At 41.6% G+C, this 13,458-nt stretch overlaps 2 protein-coding genes across 15 annotated transcripts in view; one reads left to right on the top strand and one right to left on the bottom strand.

The window, feature by feature from the left end:
- CTNNB1 (catenin beta 1) overlaps positions 1 to 12,023 on the top strand; it is a 26,589-nt gene extending 14,566 nt beyond the window's left edge. For 5 of the 9 annotated variants that reach the window (XM_083404853.1, XM_083404852.1, XM_083404851.1 and 2 more), the window contains 15 exons: positions 1,819 to 1,877; positions 2,682 to 2,909; positions 2,991 to 3,244; positions 3,456 to 3,694; positions 3,779 to 3,980; positions 4,807 to 4,951; positions 5,497 to 5,600; positions 6,722 to 7,060; positions 7,216 to 7,374; positions 7,794 to 7,913; positions 8,828 to 8,978; positions 9,053 to 9,174; positions 10,145 to 10,205; positions 10,812 to 11,032; positions 11,268 to 12,023. In XM_083404853.1, the coding sequence (XP_083260979.1) occupies positions 1,865 to 1,877; positions 2,682 to 2,909; positions 2,991 to 3,244; positions 3,456 to 3,694; positions 3,779 to 3,980; positions 4,807 to 4,951; positions 5,497 to 5,600; positions 6,722 to 7,060; positions 7,216 to 7,374; positions 7,794 to 7,913; positions 8,828 to 8,978; positions 9,053 to 9,174; positions 10,145 to 10,205; positions 10,812 to 11,020 (2,346 nt within the window). In that variant the 5' untranslated portion in view covers positions 1,819 to 1,864 and the 3' untranslated portion in view covers positions 11,021 to 11,032; positions 11,268 to 12,023. Of the gene's footprint in view, positions 1 to 636; positions 823 to 1,818; positions 1,878 to 2,681; positions 2,910 to 2,990; positions 3,245 to 3,455; positions 3,695 to 3,778; positions 3,981 to 4,806; positions 4,952 to 5,496; positions 5,601 to 6,721; positions 7,061 to 7,215; positions 7,375 to 7,793; positions 7,914 to 8,827; positions 8,979 to 9,052; positions 9,175 to 10,144; positions 10,206 to 10,811; positions 11,033 to 11,267 lie in introns of all 9 variants that reach the window. The other 4 variants (XM_083404856.1, XM_083404857.1, XM_083404859.1 and 1 more) reach the window with 2 other exon arrangements.
- ULK4 (unc-51 like kinase 4) overlaps positions 11,784 to 13,458 on the bottom strand; it is a 161,618-nt gene continuing 159,943 nt past the window's right edge. For all 6 annotated transcript variants that reach the window (XM_083404656.1, XM_083404654.1, XM_083404658.1 and 3 more), the window contains exon 37: positions 11,784 to 13,458. In XM_083404656.1, coding sequence (XP_083260782.1) covers positions 13,377 to 13,458 — 82 coding nt within the window. In that variant the 3' untranslated portion in view covers positions 11,784 to 13,376.

The following is a 13,458-nucleotide window of genomic DNA, read 5'->3' as shown; positions in this document are numbered from 1 at the left end:
CAGTGGTGGGCCAAGCAATAAGCACAGATTTTATCTTTTTACAGTAGGCTAGTTTATACACACACATCTTTCTATCAAGACTAGAGTTGTAAAATTTTGAGATATTTTGAGGGTGGTGGGCGAGGGTGTGTGTATGCTTTTCTCAGTTTTTTTGTGGAGGGGGAGAGGGAACTCAAAAAAATGCAATACTTTTTTTAAAAAAGCATTCTACATATTGAAAGTCAATTTGTTACTGTAGGAACATAACATGCATTATGTATAGCTTGGTTTACTGTAGGATTATTGTGTCTCATGTATTAAAAGTACAGTTTTTTCAGAAAATAATTTCACATTGGTTTTTTTTAAAAAATAAGTTTTTATTACAGCTTGGCGTATAAGGAAGCTAGCACCTCTGCTTTTGCTAGTTTGAGGAGCAGGCAAAGTAACAATAGAAACAGGAGCCATCAACATTACAGTAAAACAAATCATTATTTTGAAAATTATCATGTCTCCTCCAATTCTCCCGCAGTTTCAAGCAAACATAAAACACTCATTTCCATAAAAATAGGGGGGAACAAACCTCAATGAACACCACATGAAATTCAATCGGTCTCCTTTTCTAAGTTATCACTTTCCGTTTCTTCCTTTGTACTGCAGTTCTAAAAATGCATGATTTGCTCAGATTAAACTAAGCTAGTCCAGAGGACAGGACAGAGACAGGTCCACTACCTATGTCAACAAGAAGGTCACAAACAAAGAAGGCAGTGAATCATTCTTCCTTCTCTTGTGACAATGACAGTGCCCTCCAAGAGGCAGAAAGCATCTTGCTCTTACATTTTAGAGGTGTACTTTTTGTGTACCGTTTAGGATTTGTTTGTGCTCTGTGTACAGAAATATTATGATCCGATACTGTACACAGACTTGCATAAACATTTGGGGGGGCCTAAATATATGCATACCTTGTCTTAAAACAATCCAGTTTTTTCTATTTTTCATAAAAGTCTGTGGGGGGGAAAGCGAATTTCTCCGGGCTTCCACGCGTATAATTCAGATGAAGCATTATTTGAGTTCAAGGAAATACTACCAAGTGCAAAGCAGAGCCCTTGAGGGCTGCGGCTTTGTGTGGCCTGGGCAGAGTTCTGAGGGCCAGGTAGAGAAGCCAGGAGGGCTACATTTGGTCCCTAGCCTGAGCTTCCCTATTGCTGCTCTATTTCAAAGATTTCCCTGACCCAGCAAAGATGCAACTCCTTCATTCAACTTCATAGAAACTAATCTTTAGATCATAGGTCATAGCCTAGCAGTTGCATTGTTCTCAAGGTCACCTTTGAGTTGCTGTCGCAAGGCCTCCATCACCCAATAACATTTGGGCTAGGAGTGTGGCAGTTACTTTCTCTGCTGTAGTTCATTAACAGCAGCTCACAGTTTCCCTGCAAGGAAACACAATCTTCTAACAACAGTGTTAATGTTCACTGCACTTAAATGAGCAATAAGAAGATCCAGATGTGTAGTTTATGCCTGGGTTTGGTTTCCTTTGGAAGGAAGTAGCTGGGTGTGTATTGGTATTGTAATATTTGCATTTATTCCAAATGCTCAGGTTAAGGCACAGTTTAAACAGCTGAAGTCCACTGTTCCCACATCAAATTTCTAGAGAGGCAGTTCCTCAAATTGCTATTTGCTGACAGGGCCAAGCTCAGAGTATAGCATGGCCTACAAATATTAAATTATGCTAGTTTCCTTAGCAAAGCTATGTCTCATTACTTAGTGGAATCGTACCTTAGATCCTACTATTGAAACCTAAAGCCAGCAAATCCCTTAACTATATATTTTGTTGTATTTTAGGGTCTGAAGTGCAGTAGACCACAGTTCTGGGAGCACATCAAGGATCATGGCAACCCAAGGTGTGTCTTGTGTGTAACCATCAAGTTACTGATGGTTCATTGTGATTATTTCAACTCTGATCTTGCTGGGTGTGGGCATAAATTCTCAAGACTTAGCAAATAACAGCTCTATGTGTCCAGGGAATTAAGGCTGCATGGAGTTGGCCTGTTCTGGTGGTTTCACTGGATTCTGATTTTAGGTTTACTTTGAACAGAAAGTGATAGAGTTGCAGGCTTCTGAGTGGGCTTGACACGACTCCAAAATCCCAGTCTTTTCTCCCTGCCCAACAGACATTTAGTTAGCCTGTACTTACAGGAAGAACAATACTGTTACAGGAAGAACAATACTGTTAATCAAATTTCAGGTTTTTTTTGTTTCTAGAATTTAATGTGTTTGTAAAACAAAAATAATGAATGGCAAGAAGAGATCAGTAAATATTTGAATGCTTCTGGATCATGGCCAGTAGGCATCAGATGGAAAACTTGAATTGTGGGGCTGCAGATAAAAGCTCAGGTGAAGGAGTATGAAAGTATGAGCTTGAAGGGCTTGTTGAAACAAAATGGTTTCCACAATAGTGGCGAAACAAACAGCAAGGAAGGGGTAATGTGGAATTCTCTTAAATGGGATTTCCTCGACTAAGGCTCTTGTCTCCTAACCAATCACTCTTCTGGTGTGTGATATAAAGAAGAGCCTCTCCAGCAGGTCTTAAATGGGGTGACCATTATAAACGCGTAGTGTAGATAACTTGTATTTGTCCAAATCCAGGATTTTGACAAAATGATGTGTAATGTTGAAGCAAACTCATCGTTAACCATCTCTTGCAGCTGACTTGATGGAGTTGGACATGGCAATGGAGCCAGATAGAAAAGCAGCTGTCAGCCACTGGCAGCAACAATCATACCTGGATTCTGGTATCCACTCTGGTGCCACAACAACGGCTCCCTCTCTGAGTGGCAAGGGAAATCCTGAAGAGGAAGATGTTGATACCAACCAAGTTCTATATGAGTGGGAACAGGGATTCTCTCAGTCCTTCACTCAGGAACAGGTTGCTGGTAAGTACAGTTTTATTACCTAAATAACTGCCTACTTCCTTGTCAGTCAAGCTGTTAAAAAAGTACTTGCTCCTGTTCCAGATATTGATGGACAGTATGCTATGACGAGAGCACAGAGGGTGCGTGCTGCCATGTTCCCAGAAACATTGGACGAAGGCATGCAGATCCCATCAACACAGTTTGATGCTGCTCACCCAACAAATGTGCAGCGCCTGGCTGAACCATCCCAGATGTTAAAACATGCTGTGGTTAACTTGATAAACTACCAAGATGATGCAGAACTTGCAACTCGGGCCATCCCAGAACTGACCAAACTCTTGAACGATGAGGACCAGGTAATGTGCATGTAATTATTGGCTTGTAAGTAATGAGTCTTTTTCCATGAGCCCCACAAGGGACACTTTGAGTTGGACTGTGCTGTTTCACATTGAAATTGTGCCTCCAACGTTCATAGTTTTCCTGTGTTGAAAGTGTTTTAGTGATCTTCTCATCATACCTTGAAAAGTTCATGAACATCAAAACAAGTAACTCAAATGCCTTTTGTAGGTGGTGGTGAACAAGGCTGCAGTTATGGTTCATCAGTTGTCCAAAAAGGAAGCCTCCCGCCATGCTATAATGCGCTCTCCTCAAATGGTTTCTGCCATTGTGCGTACTATGCAGAATACAAATGATGTGGAAACAGCCCGTTGTACTGCGGGTACACTACACAACCTCTCTCATCACCGTGAAGGCTTGCTGGCAATCTTTAAATCAGGAGGCATTCCTGCTCTTGTTAAGATGCTTGGGTATGTAGATCGTTGACATAACACATCTTTCCAACATCTATCAGCCTTGGACTGGAGTTTTGCTAACCTAAACTTTCTTCATAGTTCTCCCGTGGATTCTGTGCTCTTCTACGCCATTACTACTCTGCACAATCTTCTCTTGCATCAAGAAGGCGCCAAAATGGCTGTTCGTCTAGCTGGTGGTTTGCAGAAAATGGTTGCCTTGCTCAACAAGACAAATGTTAAGTTTTTGGCCATCACAACAGACTGCCTGCAGATTCTTGCATATGGCAACCAAGAAAGCAAGGTAACTATCAAAACATTTTAAAGTGTTTTGAGTATGTAAAGGACAAATAGTACTTTATTTACTCATGTAACTCGCACCTTTTTGGGCCAAAATACGTTGCGAAAATTAATGTGCGCATTAGATTTGATGGCGCATTAGATTCGATTGCAAGCTTGAAAAACACCACTGGCATAGCAAATACTTTTTTGGTTTCAAGGTTTTGAAAATTGAGGTGCACATTAGATTCAGTGGTGCATTAGATTCGCAGAAATATGGTAGTCTGGCAGCTCAGAAACACGAGCAGCAAACGGAGGAAGAAACACCTTCCATAGTTCTTTTAGTGACCAAGAATCCAATAAGTCTATGCAGGCAGGCAATGACACAAATGTCAAAAAAGCCCACATGGCATAGTGGTTAGTGTGGGGCTGGGGAAACCCAGGCTCAAATTGCCACTCAGCCATCAAAAGCCCACTTGGTGACTTGCTGCATCTCCCAAGGGTCTTCTCTGTGGGGCACCCACAAAGAATGCCTTTTTTTTAGTAGTGTAACTGGTACATTCATTTTTATCATTTTGGTGTGAGGCCAAGATTCATTTGCCTGGGTGTTTTGAAGGTTTTACTGTTAGATGTGTTCTTCCTACCGTATTTCTGTAATTTTAGCTGCCCCTATCCATGGATTTTTAAACTAAATTTATTGCAAGGTTGGTTGTCCCTCACCCTGGTATCTATATAGATGAAAGGCAGGTTATAAATATTTTAAATAAATAGTTACTAGGAGGAAAGGTAGGATATAAATGAAATGAGTAATTACTGCTTTATTTTTAAAAAAACAACAACACTTTTTGCAGCTTATCATTCTGGCCAGTGGTGGACCCCAGGCTCTAGTAAACATAATGAGGACCTACACCTATGAGAAACTACTGTGGACCACAAGTAGAGTGCTAAAGGTGCTGTCAGTCTGCTCTAGTAACAAACCGGCAATTGTAGAGGCTGGTAAGTAGCTCTTTTATGGCAACACTATCACATTTTGTGTTGGCTCTGTGCCAAAGCTTATGGATATGGGAGGTGTTTCAAACCAACATGAATGCTTTGGGTTTAGACAATTATTGCTAGATAGTACTTTTAACTAAAGGGCCGCATAGAAGTAAAACTAAAGTTAGATGATGCCATGCCACTTTAAAATGGGTTTCATTTCCCAACTACTGTATAATTAGAGACCTCATGACTTTCTAAACTGGTGGATGGGTTAATGTGTCTGAATCCTGAAGAGGTAATAAAATTAGAAGTACGCTGTGATTCTGGCCACACGTACTTGTGTGTGAGAGAGAATGTGTCCTCATTCACTGGCTTAAAGCTTAGCTCTGAAATGAAACATGGTTGTCAGAAGAGTTAGATGGTTTAAAAGTGAGGAAAATTCAGAACAGCAATCGGGCACATGTGTGGTACTTTGAAGTGAAAGACTGAATGTCCTGTGTAAAGACTTGAGGTTGGAAGGATACATGATGATGTGGAACCTAATACACCTAACTGTTCTTTAGGTGGAATGCAGGCTTTGGGACTCCACCTTACAGATCCAAGCCAGCGGCTTGTTCAGAATTGTCTCTGGACTCTTAGAAATCTTTCGGATGCTGCAACTAAGCAGGTAAGGAACAAGAACTTAAAAAGGTTATCATAAACGCCAAAGCTATAAAGTGTTCCCAAGTGTCAAGCTAGGTTGATAAAAGTTACCATGAATAAACTGAGGGGCACGCATGAGCCTGAACCATGCTTGCTCCTTGCAGTAAACCATGGATTGCATGTTGCCTGGCCCCTGAATTAAAGAGCCATGAGATTAGTATTGAGGTATAAGGATGCTATGCTGATTAACACAAGATAGTGACATATTGCAACAACCACTTGTTAGTGGGGGCATGGAAGAGATGATCTAAGAAGTAATGATGTTGTGTCCAGGTGAGGAATTCTTATGACAGACTGAAATGAGGGAGGAATTTGAGGTGCCTGGATTTCTTCCTCGTTTTTACAATGTTTTTATTTAAAATTATATGCTGTCCTCTAATGAAGCATATTCCAGGCTAGTGTAAATTAAAAAATTAAATTCTACCTATGGATATGCAAATACTTCCCTAGGATTGTTTTAAATCAAATGTGGGAAATATATAGAAACAGATGAAGAGAGATGCTTTCTAATGATTGCACTGCTGACTCAGTTAACGCTCCTGCCTCATCCCATATTTTGGATGAACTGTTCATGTTTTTGTTTTTCAAAGTGCCAGTTCTACATGTTAAGCTCTTAAGGGTTCACTTATTCCCCCCTCAATTTTAGCCTTGGAGAGGGTTAGTTGCATGCTAATGAGAATGTGGTAGGTGGAGCTGTGCTTTTTATCTGTACCCTTAGTTGGAGAACAAATTGTCATTGGGAAGAACGCTAGTCACCTCTGGGGAATCCTTTCTCATTTAGTTGTGGGCTTGATCAAAAGGGCCTTTTTAAGGCTTCCCATTGTATAAGCAGATGCTACAGGAGGAAGAAAGTTTCTGGTAATCAGTGTTGCTAGAATGGATCTATCTTGGTCCTTTTCATTGTTGTGTACTTTGCTGAGAAGCCCTGTTAATCTGCGATCAGCCACCCCTTTAAATTTCCTATCTGGATTAATACAACCCACAGATAGGAAGGTGAGATAGTAAAAATAGCTCTTACAGAAACTTGGCATTAATAAACGGCCAGGTACAAAGAAGCTGGTGTTAATGCATGCTCTCTTCTTACAGGAAGGCATGGAGGGTCTACTGGGAACCCTTGTGCAGCTATTAGGGTCAGACGACATCAACGTTGTAACCTGTGCAGCTGGTATCCTGTCTAACCTTACTTGCAACAACTACAAGAATAAAATGATGGTGTGCCAAGTGGGTGGCATCGAGGCTCTTGTGCGTACAGTTCTCCGGGCTGGTGACAGGGAAGATATCACTGAGCCAGCTATCTGTGCGCTCCGTCACCTTACTAGTCGGCACCAAGAAGCTGAGATGGCGCAGAATGCAGTGCGTCTCCATTATGGACTTCCAGTGGTGGTTAAACTCCTGCATCCGCCATCTCACTGGCCTCTTATCAAGGTAACAGAATTCAAAGTATAATCCTGTCTTTGGGGGTGGGAGAAGACTGAGGGAATCCAAAACAATAGTTCTAGTTGAAAACCCAGCTGAAGCAAGGTTTTTGAGTGCCTTGCAGGATGTCTTAAACTTTCTAACGGCTTTCCTTGTAATTTCAGGCTACCGTTGGTCTGATCCGCAATCTTGCTCTCTGTCCAGCAAATCATGCTCCATTGCGTGAACAAGGTGCTATTCCAAGACTAGTCCAGCTGCTGGTTAGAGCACATCAAGACACCCAACGCCGTACATCAATGGGTGGCACACAGCAACAGTTTGTGGTATGTGACTCTTAATGAGGAATGGCAGAAATAAGTGCAGAAGGATCTCCTTTGTCTAACCAAAAGCTTCAAATAATGCAACTGCTTGTCTTGCTTTTCCTGCTATTGTGTTAAAATACTGTAGGCGGCTTACTGCTGAGGCTGATTCTGTAATGGCAGACAGGAAGAAGTTACTGGTAGACGTCTGTAAGTGTTCACTAAACTTATTGCCGTACCTGCTATTCAGGGACACATTATTCCACTATAAAGGTGGTTTTAACTCTCTTATCTCTGCACTTGCAAAACTTGACTGCTCACTGAAAAAACAATACAAATATGCCAATGCAGACTAGGTATCAAAGGCATGTTTGATTTGTCAGGATTTCTGTAACTAATACCTGTGTAGTAATTAATCCCCCCCAAAAATATTTCTTGTGCAGGAGGGCGTTCGTATGGAAGAAATAGTTGAAGGTTGCACTGGAGCCCTTCATATCTTGGCTAGAGATGTCCACAATCGAATTGTAATTAGGGGTCTAAACACCATTCCACTATTTGTGCAGGTAGGTAAAGTTTCTGAGTGAGAAAATACTTGGAAGAGTTGTGATGTGTGGGAAGAGTGTGGGAAACAATTTTTAGAAACTGCCCAGTTATTTTCTAGCTGCAGCCTTATCCAAGCACAGTATTGGCAGAGTTTTAGTCAATATACCATATATTTGCATAGAAATAAAGAATTTGGCATTGTGTGCAGAATTTGGCTTCCTGAGACCTTTTTTTTTAAAGTTGAAAATGTGACGGTATGGTGCCCAAGAATCTCTAAAACTGAGGAGGGTCTTACTGCATTCATGTAGTAATGTGCCCACTGCCCAGAAAAATAGGGGCTGGATATTTATCTTTGCTCACTTTCAGGACCATCAGACTCGCTGTAATTTTCCAGAAAAAATACTGTGTTTTTTGCTCTATAAGACTCACTTTTTCCCTCCTAAAAAGGGGAAATGTGTGTGCGTCTTATGGAGCGAATGCAGGCTGCGCAGCTATCACAGAAGCCAGAACAGCAAGAGGGATTGCTGCTTTCACTGCGTAGCGATCCCTCTTGCTGTTCTGGCTTCTGAGATTCAGAAAATTTTTGTTGTTGTTTTCCTCCTCCAAAAACTAGGTGCGTCTTGTGGTCTGGTGCGTCTTATAGAGCGAAAAATATGGTAAATAACGGAAGGCATCTGGTCCAATTAGTTGTGGTGTCAGCGGCCTTGGAACCCAGCTTGTACCAGACATCACACGTGCACTGAATTCATGATCTCATCCTCATTAGTGAAAGTTGAATTTCTCACCAGAAAGTAGTGTTTGATTACCTAGAGGCCTGCAGGAACCAAACTTTGGTCAAGGCCTAAGGAAGGGAGGTTTTTCTTGACAATGCTTGTAGTTTGTGCTCAAACAACATACCTTATAATGTCTGTCCCGCTTGATGTTTTCCTTCTAGCTGTTGTATTCCCCTATCGAGAACATCCAGAGAGTGGCTGCAGGTGTACTGTGTGAATTGGCTCAGGACAAAGAAGCAGCGGAGGCAATTGAAGCAGAGGGGGCTACAGCACCACTGACGGAACTTCTTCATTCTAGGAATGAGGGTGTGGGTAAGTGGAGGAAGAGAGAATTGGGCTTGGTGGTATTTGGATTCCTCTGCTAAAACTCCCTTCTCCTTGAACAGCGACATACGCAGCTGCAGTGTTGTTTAGGATGTCCGAAGATAAACCACAAGATTATAAGAAACGGCTTTCGGTTGAACTGACGAGCTCCCTCTTCAGGACTGAACCGATGGCTTGGAATGAGGTCAGTTAAACAGCTAGATACACAGCTAACAGTATTCCTTGAATCATGGTGTTGAAAGGGACCCCGGGGGTCATCTAGTTCACCCCCTGCAGTGCAAGAATCCTGTCCCTGGGTGGGCTCGAACCACCAACCTCCTGGTTAACAGCCAGACACGCTGACCCATTGCACCATATGCCAGCAAACAATAACATTAAGCTTGGACTTTTGTAGTGGGTTTCAGAGCAGTTTTCAGATAAAAGCCATTAGTTGTGTTCCTAAAACTGTTCTGTGGCTTGAGTGAGCCTTTGGATTCCTAAATGCTGTTCGGTGTTGGTAGGCCACTAATGGATGCGGGTGTCACTGTGGGTTAAACCACAGAGCCCTAGGGCTTGCCGATCAGAAGGTCAGCAGTTCAAATCCCCACGACGGGGTGAGCTCCCGTTGCTCGGTCCCTGCTCCTGCCAACCTTAGCAGTTCAAAAGCACACAGTGCAAGTAGATCAATAGGTACCGCTCCGGCGAGAAGGTAAACAGCGATTCCATGCGCTGCTCTGGTTTCACCAGAAGCAGCTTAGTCATGCTGGCCTCGGTCAGTAAAGCAAGTTGAGCGCCGCAACCCCAGAGTCGGCCACGACTGGACCTAATGGTCAGGGGTCGCTTTACCTTTTTAATGGCAAATTAACGAAAACCATATAATGTTCCTATTAGACACCTGATTGTCGTATACACTAGAAGAAGTCTCCCAATATTAAAGTTTCTATTAATGAGACTATTGCAGAGGACTCAGCCTTGGTATGGCAACTTGGTCTGCTTCATATGTGCTAGCTACATAGAAAAATAGCTGGAGCTGACTGTTGTGTACTTATAACCAAATCAGTGCAGGCATATATAACATTAAGTAACTCTTGGAACAAATTCATAGATGATGGGTGCTTCTGGAATTAATTTCCTGCCTCTGCTGAGAGACTTAATTCTTTGCATATTCCCTACAGACTGCAGATCTGGGACTTGATATTGGTGCCCAAGGAGAACCTCTTGGCTATCGCCCAGATGGTATGTATCAGTTGCAGTAAAACCAAATATACTCAGAATGTCTTTAATGAAGAACTGCAAACACGTTAAGATGGTAGCATCTTAACTGAACCTTCGTTATTTGCGCTGTTCCGTGGAACAATGCCACTCAAAACACGTGTTGAGCAGCCTCTGTGTGAGAGCACCTCACCAAGTCATTCTAGATTAATTGCCTCATATTCAAATGCTACGAAAGTTCCCTGATGCAAAGCATTTTTGTATATAAAAATGTGCCGGTTGTGTAAATATAGAAACATTTGTTTTATGGGCAGGTAAAAACAAGCTATAAGCGTTTCTAGTTGCATATTTAAAAGTCTGCATTTCAGTTGTGTGCATTGTAATAGTATTGCTGTTCCGGGTTTTCAGCAGTATGCAGACTAATGGCTTGGCTGCAACTTGCTTATGCTTCTGGTAGTAGCATGCTAATGACTTGCCATTTTGTCCATACAACTTCCGGGCTAGAAAATGTGACTTCAGTGTGGCTGGGTTATGGAATCTCACCCACTGATGTTTGGAGCTTCTGGTGCGCCTAACATGTTAACATGCTTTTCCCCCCCTTCTCCCCTCTGCCATCCTTAACTTTCTTAGATCCTAGCTACCGTTCTTTCCACTCTGGAGGATACGGTCAGGATGCCTTGGGTATGGACCCAATGATGGAACATGACATGGGGGGCCACCACCCTGGTGCTGACTACCCAGTTGATGGGCTGCCAGATCTAGGACATGCCCAGGACCTTATGGATGGGCTGCCTCCAGGTGACAGTAATCAGTTGGCCTGGTTCGATACTGACCTGTAAATCGTCCTTTAGGTAAGAAGCTCCACCTACCTACCAATCTGAGAATTTGGCTGGCAGGGAGGGAACGGCTTTGGGTTGGTTCGTGTTGGTCACAGACGCGTGTTTCAAAATTGCAGTGTCTGCTTTCAACTTGACTCACGATTACAGTCTGTCAGAGTGATTTACTTAGGTGTGTCATGATGCAGTTCTAACCTGAGTAACCATTCCTGTTGTTTAACCCTGATTTTTTTTTTTCCCTCCTACACAGCTGTATTGTCTGAATGATCTTGCATTGTGATTGGCCTGTAGAGTTGCTGAGAGGGCTCGAGGGGTGGGCTAGTATCTCAGAAAGTGCCTGACACACTAACCAAGCTGAGTTTCCTATGGGAACAACTGAAGTAAACTTTTTGTTCTGGTCCTTTTGGTCGAGGAGTAACAAATGGATTTGGAGAGTGACTCACGAAACGAAGAATGCACAAGAAGGAATATCACAAGATGGAATTTATCAAACTCTAGCCTTGCTTGTTTAAAACTTTTTTTAATTTTTAAATCTCTTGTAATGGTACTGACCTTGCTTGCTTTTAAAGTAGTTTTCTTTTTTGCAGTAACTGTAGGGTTTCTAAGTCTCTGTGTTTTTAAGTTATAGTGAACCTGCTACAGCAATTTCTGATTTTTAAGGATCGAGTAATGGTGTAGAACACTAATTCATAATCACTCTAATCGTATTCTGAAAAGTGTAACATTGTGTAGCCTTTTTGTATAAAAATTAGACAAATAGAAATGGTCCAATTAGTTTCCTTTTTAATATGCTTAAAATAAGCAGGTGGATCTATTTCATGTTTTTGATCAAAAACTTATCTGGAGATGTCTGGGTAGGGGCCAGTAAGAACTGTTGTATGGAACCTTGTATTGGACAGTTTACCAGTTGCCTTTTATCCAAAGTTATTGTAGCCTGCTGTGATACAGATGCTTCATGAGAACAGTTATACAAATGGTTCAAAATTAAAGTAAACTTTTAAATTCACTTTGCTGTGTTATTTCAGTTATTCTCTATGAACGAAATTTGGTAAAATGCAAAATGGTAGTGTGGCTAACTGTCAGAGTATTTATGCCCTAATGCTAGGGTGGGAGGTATGAATTCCCATCTTTTGACATTTTCATGTAATGCCATTTGCAGTGCAATCCTATGCCCTGGTAAATACCACGTGCTCAAAGGGTTTTTACTCCCTACTAAGTTTGTCCAGGATTATAGATGCATGACAGGATTTCTAATCTCAGATAAAATGTAACTGAGAAGGTTTATAGATGCAGAAAGGTATTGGTAGAATCATAAAAAGCAACGTTTCAGAAATTGCCACTTTGAAGAACTATTGGGGTTGGCCATATTCCTCTTTGAGTATATTCCAGGTTTGTTACAAAATCCAGAAAACATCCATCTAATACAGTATCTATGGCAAGGGATACAGAGAGGTGTCTTGTGAGAGTTGCCTCAGGCAACTTCCGATTTTTTAAGGTCAAAAAGAGCATCTTGGATTCACTTTGTAACCAGTGAGTAATGTTTCCTTATGTGTTGGCAAATTAGGAAACATCTCTTAATAATTTCATATATTGAGACTAGGATAACAATACCTACTTAAAAGGCCTTCGATAAGTAACAAGCCACTCACCCACAATTCCTCCCATCTTGAGCATAAGTTTCCTGGGGGAAAAAGAGCTTTTAAATTGACTTGTGTTTGAGCAAAGATCATTGTGTAACATTACTAATGGAAACACATGCAAATTTAAAATTATACAGGATTTGGCTTAACTGGTAGTGATTGTACATTGTTATGCTGCCAGGATATCTGTTGGCTGCCTACTTACTGTATTACCAACACACCATTAACTTGCGTCGTTTTCTAAATGACTTGATTAAACGGGTGAAGCTAAGGGGAAATGTGTAGGCAGCAGGGCTCCTAGGTAAGCAGTTTTTAAAAAGCTGTACCCATCTTCTAATGCTCATAGCGCCCCTCTAGTATGACTAATGAAAACAAAGTTTGGAGCTCGGCAACTGCAGGTGTGCATTATTCCTGTTCCTCCCCCACAGCAAAAGACAAGACTCTCTTCAACAATCTCATATTTTGTGCTCTCAGCAGAAAGGTAGGAGAGCTAACACTGTTGTCTATGAGAAAAGATGGTTCTGCAATTAATGGGGCTCATTATATTACACACATAAAACGGGTGGGTTTTTAAATATTTCGGTTGAGCCTAGATATAATTCAGAGCCATGGAAGCTGATTCCAGTTACTCATCACAGCCTTTAGAAAAAAGACAAAAGATAGCGTAAATAAAAATTCTCATTACTATCACTTAAACTATTTCTAAAGCAACAACTTTCTTAGCTGAATGAGCCTTGATAGCATTCAATTTTCTTGAGGATTTCATTTGCCAAGGAAGCAATCGCCATATCAGCGTGGAAG

This window comes from Podarcis tiliguerta (assembly GCF_965153285.1).
Source record: "Podarcis tiliguerta genome assembly, chromosome: 12".
In the NCBI taxonomy this organism is placed as follows: domain Eukaryota; kingdom Metazoa; phylum Chordata; class Lepidosauria; order Squamata; family Lacertidae; genus Podarcis; species Podarcis tiliguerta.
Note: the sequence above shows the minus strand (reverse complement) of the source record. Positions and strands in the feature narration are given on the sequence as shown.